At 41.5% G+C, this 14,570-nt stretch overlaps 1 protein-coding gene across 1 annotated transcript in view; it reads left to right on the top strand.

The window, feature by feature from the left end:
- The window catches only part of LOC147035881 (extracellular calcium-sensing receptor-like), a 73,685-nt gene extending 61,630 nt beyond the window's left edge, over positions 1-12,055 (top strand). The window contains exons 4-6 of the mRNA XM_085869834.1: positions 217-340; positions 2,362-2,751; positions 11,519-12,055. Coding sequence (XP_085725960.1) covers positions 217-340; positions 2,362-2,751; positions 11,519-11,994 — 990 coding nt within the window. The 3' untranslated portion in view covers positions 11,995-12,055. The remainder of the gene's footprint in view (positions 1-216; positions 341-2,361; positions 2,752-11,518) is intronic.
- The last annotated feature ends 2,515 nt before the right edge of the window (positions 12,056-14,570 follow it).

Here is a 14,570-nt window from a genome sequence, read left to right as displayed (position 1 = left end):
CCAAGTTAAAAGGGGAGACAAATAAATATACCTTGGGATAAAAAGGGGGTTTATTTTTAGGGAAAAAAAATATGAATCGCTGAAAATCCCCCATTCATTTACATGGGGAAAAGTGAGCCAGAATCAGTATTCTTACCCTACTTATATATATATTTGGCATCGAAGGCAGTGACCAATTGGAAATTAATAATCGCATTCTTGTATCCTATTCTCCAGGTCCCTCATTCCGTGTGCAGTGAGCCATGCCAGCCGGGATCTCGCAAAGTTTCTCTCAAAGGGGAGCCTTTTTGCTGCTTTGAATGTTTTCCTTGCACTGAGGGGCACTACTCCAACACTACAGGTTTGTTTGCTAATTTGAGGGTTATAAAATTAATTTTTTTGGGAGTGATATTTCATTTTCACTTCACAAGCAAAATATTGTTGTGAGTAATGTGGTTTGTTTTTCGTGGATGCTTTGTTAAAGGCAATTTGAGGCAATCCTACCCAAGCTGGGGTGATCAAAAAAAAATAATAATATGTGTGACTCTTTCTGTGAGATTTCTTGATCTTGATGAGATTTATTGATGACATTTCTTTAAAACGTGGCGTAAAAGTAGCAAAATTGTCTGTCAGGCTTTGTTTATCGAGCACAGAAGAACCACACTCATGTGACCAGAAATTTTCTTCTGGGATGAGTGGGATGGTTTATAAAAAGGCCGTGCAGTAGCTAGTTGCAGAAGCAGACATGGAGGTAGTTTCGTTTGGAGGAAACTGGTGTGCGGATAAGAGCTGAGGCAATAGCTGGGTGAATTTCGTAAGAGCAAAGTTCCACCGAGGAAAGGTGCAGTTATATGTCCGACATAACATGGCACCAACCTCAGTTAAATCAGGGACCAAGTGAAGCGTTTCTACCTGCTATGGTTAAAAGAAACATAGTGGGTGTGTGCTCCATATGCCTTGGACAGGAACATACGCCCTTTATTACATAACCCCAGGCATCACAGTGCTCATGGATAATATGTCACTGAAAGGCAGCTCAATCTTGGTGAGAGAATTCATAACTGAAAGGAGCCCATATAATTATCTGTGTGTATTCCTCTATCCCTGTCTGTTGTGTTTATTTGCCCATTTTTATCTGCAGAGACTATCTAAGCTGCGTTTGTTGTTTGATTGAATATGCATATTGACATGAAGGAATTATAATCTGTTGATGCTGGTGTAATCACACAATTTGCATTCACTGACGAGTTAACTTTAAGAAACAAAAACTTTGCAGAAATAATGGGATTTGTAATTATTTTCTAGTTGCTTTATAAACGAGGGAAGAACCTGTCTTTATGGACAGGTTAATCCCCCCAGAAATTCGGATGGGATGACTAGTAATACCACATAAAGAGTGATGTTATATGATACACATTTACGTCGAGAGAACTGGGGTCCTTCCCCACCCTAACACCACAACCCCCCCCCCAATATTAATTTTTATCACTTAAAACCTCCCTGTGCTCCCTCCACACCCACGGTGAGGAGTACAACTACCAGCATTCAACTCATTTCATCCATTAGTTCAAGAATGTGAAACAAACAAGCACACAAATACAAATAAAGCAACATGCAAACAGGAAATTCTCAAATTATATTTTGTGTGAGTATCATTTGTTTATTTTTCTAAACTTGATGGTTCCATTCTTTATTCTATTGGAATACAGTACATGGTATGGTATGGATATGAACTTAGCAAAAAAGTGAGCTAGAAAGCATCCCAAAATGCAAAGCCCATCCACATTTACTTTGTACTCGAACTATACTTGACGAAAACAACTAAAACAAAAATGTGATTTTATGAATCATTGTTCTCCATATTCTCATCATAAATGTTTATTGAAAATTTCATGACAAAAGCTTGAATGGTACGCTCTTGTTGGGTGAAGCAATTCAGTCACCCAATATGCAAATTCAGTTAAAATTTCAAATAAATCGGATGAAAATTGATGATTTTATGTGACCTTTGACCATTTGACTGCAAAACTATAGGCTTCAGTGACTGCAAATCCTGTTCAAATTTCAAGTCGATTGGATGAAAATTGACAATTCTATGTGCCATTTGACCCTCTGACCTTTTGCCACAATCATGAATTATTATTCTCCATAGTCTCATAACAATGGTTTGTTGAAAATTTGATGACAAAAGCTCAAATGGTAAAAATATCATGACCTGGACAGAGAACCGATTGCAAAACCCCCTCTCCCATTGCACAGGGAACAGGCTAAATTATGGTCATAATTACAAACGCTAGACACTTAGCTCATCCTTGTGATTTGACCACAGTGAGAAGGAATCTGCTTACAACAACATTTTTCCTGACATTGATTTGCATTCAGATTCTCAGGATTGCCAGGTTTGCCCAGAAGACCTGTGGTCCAATAAACAGCGCAGCACCTGTTTTCCCATGCCAATGGAGTATTTGGCTTTCTCTGATCCTTTGGCTCTCACTCTGCTGGCTTTTGCTGCTCTGGGTTTCACCATGACGGTTGTAGTTTGGCTCACGATGGTCAAGTACCGCAATTTAATTGTGATTAAAACAACAAACTCTGTTTCTCATTTCCTGCTGCTCACTGCATTAGCAGGTAGTTGTGCAAGCAGCGTGTTGTTTGTGGGTGAACCGACAAACTTCTCTTGCCAATGGAGAGAATCCTTGTCACTTTATTTTATCACATTTTCCATCATTTCTGTGCTCTCTCTGACATGCAACATCATCATGCACTTTCAAGGTACTTTTCCTTGTTTGAATGCAAGGCAGACTTATACAAAAGTCATTTGAAACTGATCATAAAAGTTTCGCTGGCAATTTGTACACATTTTTTTTTTCAACTGTGTAAAATGATGCAATTGTGTAGAAAACAATTTGCCACTTGATGGAATATAATTGAATAGTCTTTCTTTTTTAGCAATTACTATACTGTTTAAAAAAATCATTTTTAAGTGCTGACATGTACAAGGCACCAAGGCAATGCTTATCCAAAATTGCACTCAATTTGAGAGAATTACACACAGCGGATTGGTTCCACTTGTCGGCAAGCCAATGTGGAGAGATTACTCCCTCCCCAAAGGTCATATTCATGCTCATCTCATTTTGCCTCGGTTGATTTAGTGGGGTTACCTTCCTGGGACTCCATAACTATTTTGCAGCGAAGTAAGTTGGAAGATGGATTTAGGTACCTTGCGATATTATCTCTAAAAGGAGACAAGTCTGGAGATGGCGATGGTTCACGAGCAATATACACGTTTCACCTTTTTTATTTTTTGACCTTCGAGGGGATGCCACGGGCAAACTGGCAGGAATCGGGAAAAACGTAAATGATGAAAGTTGTAGGACTCGAAGAGTACTACTTGCATACCAACTTTCATTCGAAACAGTTGAAAACCCTAGAAGCTCGTTTCCCAATTTATTGATTTTTTTGAAATTTTCTAAGTTCGTGACCTTGTCACCTTGAGATTGGGATGAAAATGAAAAATCGAGCTCCGTGGGGCTATGCAGGTGCCATTGGGCTAACCAAATACAAAAACCCCTGCCAGATTCGACAAACCCCCTCGGAGAAGATGTTACTTGAAACTGGCTACCCCCTAAAAACACATGCTTTTTTGGCGTGGCTCCGCTCATAATGGGCGCAGCACGCCCATTCTCCGGAAAACACAACTAGATCATGATACAAACCTCGCACCCTAATTTTTATCAAGATCGGATCAAAACCCACGGAGCTATGCTCGGGACAGACGGACAGACACACACACACACCCGTAACGAATATAGTGGTCACTTACTGACTCGTGAACCAATTCTAAGCACCTTGTGAAACGATGGGGAATGGCCGATAGAGGGCGTTTTCGAAAAGGCCGCCATGACAACATTCAGATTTTAGATTTAGATCGGTTTCAAGCCCATGATGTCTATTCTTGGTTTTTTGTGAGAATGCTAAATCCATCTGACATAGTTACAACTCCCAACGGTATTCAGAACCAACTAAAATGTTTATGAATTGACATCTTAAAGGGCCAGGAAAAAAATGGCCACGATGAGTATGTTGTCTATTTCAGATTTCAACCAGCTTCACCAACAAAGTCAGCCTGAATAACTAATCTCGAGTTTTTTAATGGTTTTTGATTCATCTGCCTTACTTTAAACACAACACCCAAAAACATTCAGAAATACAAACAGTCTTCATTTTTTGAATTCTCAAATGGCCAGCAAACACAAAATGACTGCCAGGAGAATATCGTGTAGTTCAGATTTTTACCAATTTCACCCACTGAAAATGTGAAAATGTTTGCACGAAAATGATAACATACATCTTGAGTTTCATGTGTGGTCCATGCAGCACATAAGTCAAGGGTATCTTTGTAGAAGATTGTAATGCCAAGTTTCTTCAGTGTGTTATCCTCTCTTTACATCTTGTCATTCCATTTATAGTAACTGTTATTAGAACCTTGTGAAAATAAAATAACAAGAAGACATCATGCAGAGCACAGTACTGGTAAAATCCATGAAACAAATTTGACCTCAAAAATAATTCGTGGTTGAAATAAATGAGCAAATATGCAACTGCTCTTCAAATTTCTCATGAATCGGATTAATCGGATGAAAATTGAGGATTTTCACAATCTCACCTAAGTTGTTGACCTTTGGCCTTTTTTGACCTCAAAAACAATAGGCTTCTTGTATATGACACTCAACCATGTGGTGAAGTTTCGTGAAGATCAGTTTAAAATTGTGACCTGTTTGTGATAAACAGACAAACAGACAGACAAAATCACAAAATCGACTGATCAATATACTTGAAAAATGTTGGATTTTGCAAATATCAAAGTTGTAGAAAGCCATAATAAAGAATGTTGAAGCTGAGTGTGTGAAGAAACAACTGGGTGTAGTGGTACAATGTGATAACTCCAAACAAAACATTGCATTAATCACTTTAATATCTCGTGGTGATATTGCTGTACCTGTAGTGGTGTCTGTTTTCTCCTTATGTCTGAGAGAAGTAGGTCACTCAGCAAGCAGATCTGAGGGTTGGTAGAGCTTCCTCCAACATCTTGCTGTTTGGGTCAGTCATCCATTTCAGGAACTTTGTTAGATCCATTGGTGTTTCAGTGAACTCGTTCATCTGGTTTGGATGGGGAGGCCAGTCAGTCACCAGTATATCTGCAGCTGTCTCCCACAATATATTGGTGAGAAGTAGATACAGCTGGTCATCTGGTATGCCCCACTGGTTAATGGCAGCTTCAATGTAGGTTCCCCCTATACTTTTCTCAAGCACATTATGGTGGAAATGTGTGTGGAATCCATGACGATCCTTGAAATGGCTCTTAAGCACTTTATTGAATTTGGACCTGTGATCACATTTCTGTAAGTTGAAATTGGCCATCATTCTATCATAATCAGACAAGACAGCGTTTGCTGTTCACAATTGTTGAAAATGCAGCATTCAATGTGATGAAAATGCATTTCATCAACTTCTTGCCTGCGAACATTATGGATGTAGATGTCCCGGGAAGGATCATCTTCTTTGTAGCTCCAAGAATCATATTTGTCCCAACATGCTTTGTCATAGTGGATATCCACGGCACATAAATCATCACAATCAGTGATGAATTCCAGAATGCATGTTTTCATTACGTCGTCCTCAATGTATGTAGCGTCGTTCAGCATAGTCACCTTAAACTGATCCCATGCCTATTTCTTCGGAAGATAAAAACGATACACCAGAAAGCATGTAGCTTCATTTGTCAAACCTCAAAGTGTTTTCAGTTAATCTGATTGTAAACAAACCTGAATCAACAAATAGAGAAGCCCTTTTGATCTCTTTGGGTGTCTAGTCTCAGCAGATCGGAAACACCAAATGCAGACATCCTTTTGATGCAGAGGCCCGGTTGTGGCATGTGTTGCAACGTCGTGTTCCGATGAAGATTCCGCAGCAATAGGTGGATCTTATGACTCCAGTTCACTGACCTTTTGGTGATGAAATGGGCAAGTGAGTCCTTATTCCTTTCAAGCATTTCCCACTTAGGGTTTTCAGCATTTCAGTAATGCTATTGTTCAGTTTGGAGTCGTTCATACAGTCAATATGCCTGGTGTTGGCTTAATGGTTAGGGTGGCAGGCTTTGGATCCGAGGATTACGAATTTAAATTCTGCTTCGCCGTTGAATCAATATAAGGTGTTGTTGACTTTGCCTGTCATCTTTCTGAGGTTGGCAAAATGAGCACCAGCTTTCTGGGCTGATTGAGTCATTTGAGTAGACTGCATCGGAGTGGTGACCTGTCCAAAATTGTTCCCAATAGCCGAGGAGACTGCTTTGGCAGCACCAATACTCTGGACAGAGTATGGTCCCAATGGATGGATGGATACAATCGATCAGCTTTCCTCTTGATAGCCTCAAGTGTCAGGAATTTAATTATCTCTTGTGGCATGGGTCCAATGCAAGGCCAGCGTACTTGAGACCAAAGGCTTTATTTCAGAAAGCCAGGTACCTTACTGGCTTTGGACCTTACTCTCGTAACTTGTGCACCCAATTTTAGTTTGTAGTATGGGGATAATTCCTGCAGGGGATGGTCACAAAACGTGTAATTCCTACCAGGTGGTTGGATCATCTTGGAAATATTCATGACTACACGTTTGGTTGGGTTGAATGACATTAACCATCTGTCTCACCACTCAGGTCTTCACCTTTGTCAGGTCTTATTGGAGTACTTCAATGTATTTATTTTATGTTCCTGATGTGTAGATCAAGGAAGCATCAGCAAACAGTGTAACTATCCTTTTCCATTAACCTGGTTGGCATTCTGTTTCTGGTTACCTGGTCGTGGTCACATTTTTCTTTGTGTACAAGTTCAAGGATCATGGAAGAGTGAGGATAGTCAACAGATCAACATGGAACACAAGACAAGGAACAGTATGAAGAGGAGGGAAACACCAACAGCAGTGTTGAAGGATAAAATAGAGTTACATGGAAAATAAGGAAAGTGTGGAGGAAAAAGGTGGAGGGGAAGATGTAATGTGTGCACAAGATGGATACACAAGCAAACTCTCAAGAGTTAAACCAGGAAATTTGGAAGTAGGTGGGCTTAGAGTTGGGGCTTGAAGGGGGTAGAAAAGATGATGGTTTTGGATGGGGGATGATCTGAAGAGAGCAAGATTTAAGGGAATGTGTAAGTTCCACAGGTGCGAAAAAAGAGGAAAAAACGAACAGCTGTGAGCAGCGATTTTGTATTTTTGGAGTTTCAGCAGAAAGGATATGATGTTGGACCGCATGCAACCTGCAGGAACCTGGAGGGGGGACATGGAAAGAGTGATCTTGAAGGCCTTTGTTTCCATGGTGTCAAGCTGAGCAAGGTGTGCATCAGGGGCATCAGCCTAGTGTGGAGAGCAGTACTCCATCAAGCTATGGATTAAGGTCTTGTACTGGATAATTCAGGTGTGCCAAGGAAGGGCATTATATGACACCGGATGCCCTGTTGGTGACTGGTTTGGAGGCCAACTTTGAACTCAAGAAAGATTATGGCTGATGGTGAGACCCAGGAATTTGAATGCCTGAACTTCCTCAATAAGATTGTCAAGAATGTAGAGAGAAGGGTTTGCCAGATGGTCCAGAGAGAGAGGGAGAGAGGGAGAGAGGGAGAGAGAATGAGAGGATGAGAGAGAGAGAGAGAGAGAGAGAGAGAGAGAGAGAGAGAGAGAGAGAGAGAGAGAGAGAGAGAGAGAGAGAGAGAGAGAGAGAGAAATAAAAAGAGGAGAGGAAGAAAAAAGTGGTCTTCTTTACTTTCTTCCAACAGATTAGTATCGTGAGCATACCTTAGGTTGTTGACATATCTTCCTCCAATCCTGACTCCACATTTCCTCGTGATGTACTTACAATATAGATGTACTTAACATTGAAAAGGTGTTAGACAGAGGTGCTTCACTCTCCAGAAGTAAGGAGAGAGAAGCGCCTCTAGTAGTAAGGAGAGAAGTAGTAAGAAGTACTTCTAGTAGTAAGAAGAAGTCCTTGCTTATAGTAGTAAGAAGTAAGGAGAGAAGACTTTTTCCAATTCCAACCATTCTCTCTGTAGCTTCTTGTTTTGTGTACTTGCTTCTCATCGGACATGCACGTCCTCCGACCTCCCCATTTATCTCAACATAATCCGCATCAATTCATGGTCAACACAATGAAAGGCATTACTGTAATCAATTAAACAGATATTCATGGTTCATCTTTGATTTTTGTATTGCCTTTACCATAATCCATCTCAGATTTGGTCAATTGATCCCGACTAGCAGAGTACACACCCGACGGGCAATCTTGTTCCACGCATGCATCATGTTCTTCTGACACATACCTTTATTTGGGTGGTGTATAGGCAACTGACAGCTCTGTATCTGCAAAAAAATATATAACCCATGAAGTTATATGCATGAAGCAAATACATACCTACCACTTAGAATTCAAAACACCTCACTGCACTGTAAATCGTGGGTACAGGAATACTGTAATGTAAATGGTAGAGACTTATAATCCAACCGGGAGACAGTGCTACACGATACCCATTTACAAAGAGAAATTGTGTCCCCCCCCCTTTCCTCCTAAGACCACCGGCAAAGACAAAAACACCCCTATACACTAATTGTGGTCAAGCTGATTCTATGTAGCAAGTCTGGATGCAATCGGCCCACAACTGTAGGTGGAGGATTCTTGGTCTTCATGGGGTGCCATCAAAATTGATCAATCAGATGTCTGAAATATGCTCTGGTACTGAGAGTGCTATGAGATGTGGTGATACCATCTGTGACTTATTTCCACTTGTTACTGGAGTTCGTCAGTGGTGTGTACAGGCCCCCACACTTTTCAGCGCTTGTATGGACTGGATTCTTAGGAGGATGTCGGAGATATTAAGTTGTGGTGAATCGTTTGGGAAAGTCAAGATCTCTGACCTTGATTTCGCAGATGATGCTGTCATCTTTGGGGAAACTCTGGATATCATTTTGGGGGCCTTGAGCTGCTGAATGAGGAGTTGGAGCCACTGGGATTACGGATTTCCTGGAGCAAATCTAAGATCCAGGCATTCATTGACATCTTGGATGCTGCTATCATGTCGGTACCTGTTTGTGGCAAGGATGTTGAGGTCAGGGAGAGATTCACTTACCATGCCAGTGATATTCATTTCTCTGCTGGCTGTGAGCCAGAGGTCAATAGACATCTGGTTCTGGTCTGGGGAGTCATGAATTCACTGGTTCATGGGGTGTGGCACTGACGGTACCTGTGTGGGAGGATGAACTTCTGAGTCTGCAGGTCTTTGGTGCTTCCAGTATTGCTCTACAGATGTGAGACTTGGGCTCTGACCAAGCATCTAAGATGGCAAATTGATTCCTTTGGTATCAGGTCTCTGGAGAATCCTTGGCTCTCGCTGGTCAGACTTTGAGTCCAAGGAGCAGTTGCTGAGAGAGACTCAAATGAGATTTGTTACCTGCATAGTCTTTGAGCATCAGCTCAGACTGTATGGACATGTGGCTTGTTTTCCTGACGCTGGTCCTGCTCACCAGATTCTCTCAGTGAGGGAGCCTCATGAGTGGAGGAGGGCATGGGCCGACCACGTGCCTTGTGGTTGCAGCCGGTTGATCAGCATCTCAAGTCGATGGGGATAGGCCAGGCTTCTGCATGGGGGATGGCCAGACGGAGGCCCCTGGAGTACCAGATGAAAGTGGGTGCAGCGATATGCTGCTCTGTTGCATGCTCCCAAAGCTGACCTGATGTATAAATTATGTGCTCTTCCTATTTCGTCTGCATGCTGATGGGTGCTGTGTTAGTGGCTGCTGGGTGGCGCTTGGCTTCACTAGCAGAGTGGAAGTGTCTTTTTGTGCTGCGTCTGCAGCTGAGGCATTGATTGTGGGGTTCGGACCTGAATTTCTGATGAAAATCTACTTTGAACTGGAATTTTGTGAGGTCTCGGGGCTGTATACCTGGGGTGTGCTCTGGAAAAGAGACCTCATCTATTGTCGGTGTATGTACAAAGCTCCCAGGGCCTCAGCCCAGCTCCGAGGTCATGATCTCACCTGCCGCTGGTGTTTGCTAATCATCTGTAAAATAGCAACAGACAATGCTTTCATATACCAGAGATTATTATTCATGACTCAATCCTGATTGTTGTCTCACCAAATATGCTGGAAATATCTCCTTAATTCTGGACAATAAACAAGCGCTTAGGTGAATTTTGCAAATTCTGTTATTTTAACTTCAAATGTACTTGGTATTTAACTTATTAATCTTTAAAATATTCGTCGGCACAGTAAAAAGTTGGGACAGTGTAAGTATATAGGCTCCTGTAAACGTTACTTCACTGAGTTCTGCCTTGTTTTTCTGACAACCATCGTTTCTAACCTTCTTGTCCATAAGCACAAAACACCTGGGAGTAATTGTACTGAAGCCTCGACCCCGAATCATTTCCCCATCTCTTTTGTCTTTTATATGTTCTTCCATTCAGTTCTTCAAGACTAATGTTCATCTCTACGTCACGGTGTCAACCATACTCACTTCTGAGCTTTTCTCCAAGCAAAGACACCATACACCATTTGCCATCTCTCAAAACCCATTCACATGCTATATAGTTCACTGGTGAATACATTTTTCCATGTGTTCTCTTCAACCTGCCTCTGTCATTGTTCACGTGTCCATATCTATCTTGAAGCTCTTCATTTCACGTTGACATGTCGAGAAAAGGTACAATGAAGTGCTGGATTTAATTTGATAAACTCTGGACCTAAACAGCATTAATTACAGAATATCCAAGAGTTTGGGTTTAAATATGGCTTCTTCATATTTTCAACATTACTTTGCAAAAACAATTACTGAACATACTCAACAATTGGGAAAGGTCTCCAAGTAGTCTCTCACCTACTCTTGCACAAACATATGTTGTTGTTGTTGTTGTTGTTGTTGTTGTTATTGTTGTTGTTCATCTTTTGGCTGCTCCCGTTAGGGGTCGCCACAGCGGATCATCCGTTATGATCTGCATACTGATTTGGCACAGGTTTTATGCCGGATGCCCTTCCTGATGCAACCCTGGTCGCCTCTTACGACACAGGGATAAGGATTGGGTTTCGCCATGATTCCGGGCTGCCCAACACCCTCTCATAGCGCGGCCCAGCGCAGAGCTCCCATCTTCAAGCGATCCTCCAACCTAAGCCTCCTAGTATCCAGATTACAGGCGCAAGCCACTACGCCCGGTATCTTGCACAAACATATCTATAACTGATATGTCAGAAATAACTTCAAAATGTCGTTCCCTGATAACTCTCTGTATGCTTTGTTAAATAATTGTGTTACATTTGCTATTCTCCAATTCGCTGGCACTTTCCAGGTTGATTATCAGTGGGATATGTAACTATGGAACAACCTATTCAGTTTTTAAAGCAGATACATTTGTTATTCACAACTCCTCTTTGTTGTCTTCAATACTTTTTGGATTTTTTTTTCTTTACCAGCAAGGCCCATTTTATCTTTTTTTCATTTCAGTGCTGAAGACTTGGAATTTGGCAGCACAACACTATCAGCAAAAAGCCTTCATGGTTCTCTGTTCATTACCACAGATGGTGTTTTGTGTGGCTTGGGCAGTGTTGGCAAAACCACAAAGACACAAAAACCTGGAATACAATGTGGGAACTATAGTTTTAGAGTGTGCTGGGGCATCGCCATTGTGGGTTGCCTGTGCTTTGTGCTACCTTGGTGTCCTGGCGATCTCTTGCTTAGTAATGGCTCTGAAAGGCAAGAATCAGGCCCCAGATTCCAAAGAACTTAAGTTCATCATATTCAGCATGCTCTTCTTCTTCATGGTCTCCTTGGCTTTTGTCCCTGCCTATTACAGCACACATGGAAAGTTTTCTGTTATTACTGAGATATTTGCTATTCTTGCTATTTTCTATGGATTTCTTGGATGTACTTTTGCACCTGGGTGCTATATTGTGATTTTTAAAAAGGGGAGACAAAAATAATCTTATATTTTTCACTGTATTTTGAGTCTTCAATTTCTTTTTTACAATTTCACTTCCTTAATATCACAACAAAGCTGCAAACATTTGTTTGTAGGTGTATTATAAACATGTGGAATTCATCAATAAATTTATCACTTACTTTTGTGTGTAGTGAGGCCTAAAAAAAAATGTTGAGCTTCCAGTAACCAGACCGACTACCCAGCGGGCAAGAGTGGTCAACCAGACATGGTCTGCTATAAAAGGTTGTTGTATATGGTTGGATTCCTTTGACCCCCAGCAACGACTTCTGGGTGGACAACCTATCCAACAGGCTACTGCAACTGCAATTCAAGATGGCGTCCAAGATGGCCGCCATATTTTTAAATCAACATAACGTCGTCAATTGTTATAGAAGGGGCCAATTTAAAAAAAATCTTAACCCCGAATGCAAATGGTGTTAATTTATGGCACACAAGCTTTTTAGGGGTATTGAAGGGTGCCGAACTCAAATCTGCTGTATGCCCAGCTCAAAAATGGCCCATAATGCCTCAAAATTGAGAAATCCAAGATGGCCACCTCCGACGGACTGAAATGTATTTATGTACAAATCTTTTTGACTAAACAAGGTAGAAACTTGAATGAAATGTGCTTTTGTAGGTTTTCATATATGGGGAATCCTACGCCGTATTCAGTTTTGAGATAAAATGTGAAAAAAAACTGTTGAAACTCATATTTATTGCAAAAATTTTCTTTTTTGAAGATGAATAATTTGTCAACCAGATAAGATCCACAAGTTGGTTGATAAGATAAATGATCCACAAGTCGGTTGATCCTATGTGTCCAAGAATAAATTACTTAGTTTGCAGTTTTTTCCAGTGAGGATCATCTGCATTCCTTGTTACTGCAGATCGTCACCGCAGCTGGTCACGTCACAGGAGGAGTGACGTCACCGAACAGTCCAGCAACTCGAGTAACGTCATGTTCAGCATGAGCACATTAACGTCAAAAGGAAACAGCCCTGTGGGCTGTGGTGCGCGTTGTATGGTTTATGTCTATTTATTCCCGCTTATCTGTTTCTAAATTGTTACGAAGCCTCGAAGTTGTAAGTATTCATGTACCAGCTATTTGATCGTTTTCTTATTTACTGATATTCCTGGTCATTGTTCCTCTGTTTTTACTGAAACCATCACGTCAAACTTTCTATTATCGTCACGTAAATGGTCCCCGTCAATCGCTCATTTCATTCGTTAACGTCTATCGTCATCCAAATCGTACCACTCTCCTAAATCGTCAATCGTCATTGTTAACCTCATCATCTCTCCATCGTGATACGTATAGTCATTCGTAGTCGTCTTAACCGCACGTGCATCTTAATTGTCTGGTGTCCCGTCTTTCTATTGTCAACATCCTTTCATCGCTGAAATCATAGCTGAAGGCACAGACCGTACTCGAAAAAGACCAGTGTCGCTGGAGCCACAGTCATAAAAATCACGTGGGCAGAAATGTCCGAAATTGTGTGATCTGCAGTGGTTTGGGCATTGTGTCGTGTGCATGTAGTCTCGCAGATCAGAAGTTTGCATGTAAGTGTAGCATATCAATAGTTTGCATGTACTCTAGTTGCTAGTATGCATAACATGGTGGTGGTTTTGTTGCAGGTGATTGCATGAGCGGTATGATGATGACACACGCAGAGAAACGGGTGATGGAGGGAAGCTTGTCACTGAAAAAGGAACCCAAGAGGAGACGCCAGGACACTGACATTGACAACAGAAAGTGCATCATATGTCAAGGACTTGGTACAAAGGGACTATATAATATCACAACAACAGACAAACTAGTTTTGGCCATGAAGGCTTGACAAGAAGAGACATTTGAGAGACTCGGTTACTGGTACATGGCTGACAGAGAAGATACCGAAATGGCACAGTAAGTGTAGAAACTGGTACACAAACGATTACAAACTTGCTGAAAAGAAGAACCAAGGAAGAAGTGATGCTGAAGACTTGAACCAGCCTGGGTGCAGCACCTCTTCCCAGCATTCCAGGTTAACCAGGACTAATACACCAACATTTGATGCGAAGAATGCATGCCTCATCTGCAACAAATGGTGGATGCGTGGCAAAGAGACAACATGCAGAGTATCTACAGAAAACAGTCAGCAGAACATCATAGATAAGGCAAAGCAACTAAAAAGAGAGGGGATTCTCTTCAGACTGGTAGGTAAAGGACATGACATGGTGGCCAATGATATATCATACCACAAGCCATGCATGGCTGCATTCAAAGCACATCGTGTCCCCACTGGGAAATCAACAAAACAAAACCTGTATGATGTTGCATTCAAGCGACTCCTAGAACAGCTAAAGATCCCTCTTTTCCATGACATGTGTGGGCATTTGGTGAAGTCACTGCGGGACCAAGACAGGGCCATTTTACGAGAGCAAGGAGTAAAAACAGCAGGCTCGTACCGATCTATCACCCTCAAATTGAAGCTGCAACAGAAAAATGGCAAGCGAATTTCCATTCTCGATGAAAGCTGTGGATCGGGATTCATTTGCACATCAACCCTACCCCTTGATGTTGCACTGGAGAAACTG

This window comes from Eptatretus burgeri, chromosome 1, assembly GCF_056783735.1.
Source record: "Eptatretus burgeri isolate ZD-2024b chromosome 1, Ebu_testis_v1, whole genome shotgun sequence".
Taxonomy (NCBI): domain Eukaryota; kingdom Metazoa; phylum Chordata; class Myxini; order Myxiniformes; family Myxinidae; genus Eptatretus; species Eptatretus burgeri.
This window is presented reverse-complemented; position numbering and strand designations above follow the sequence as displayed.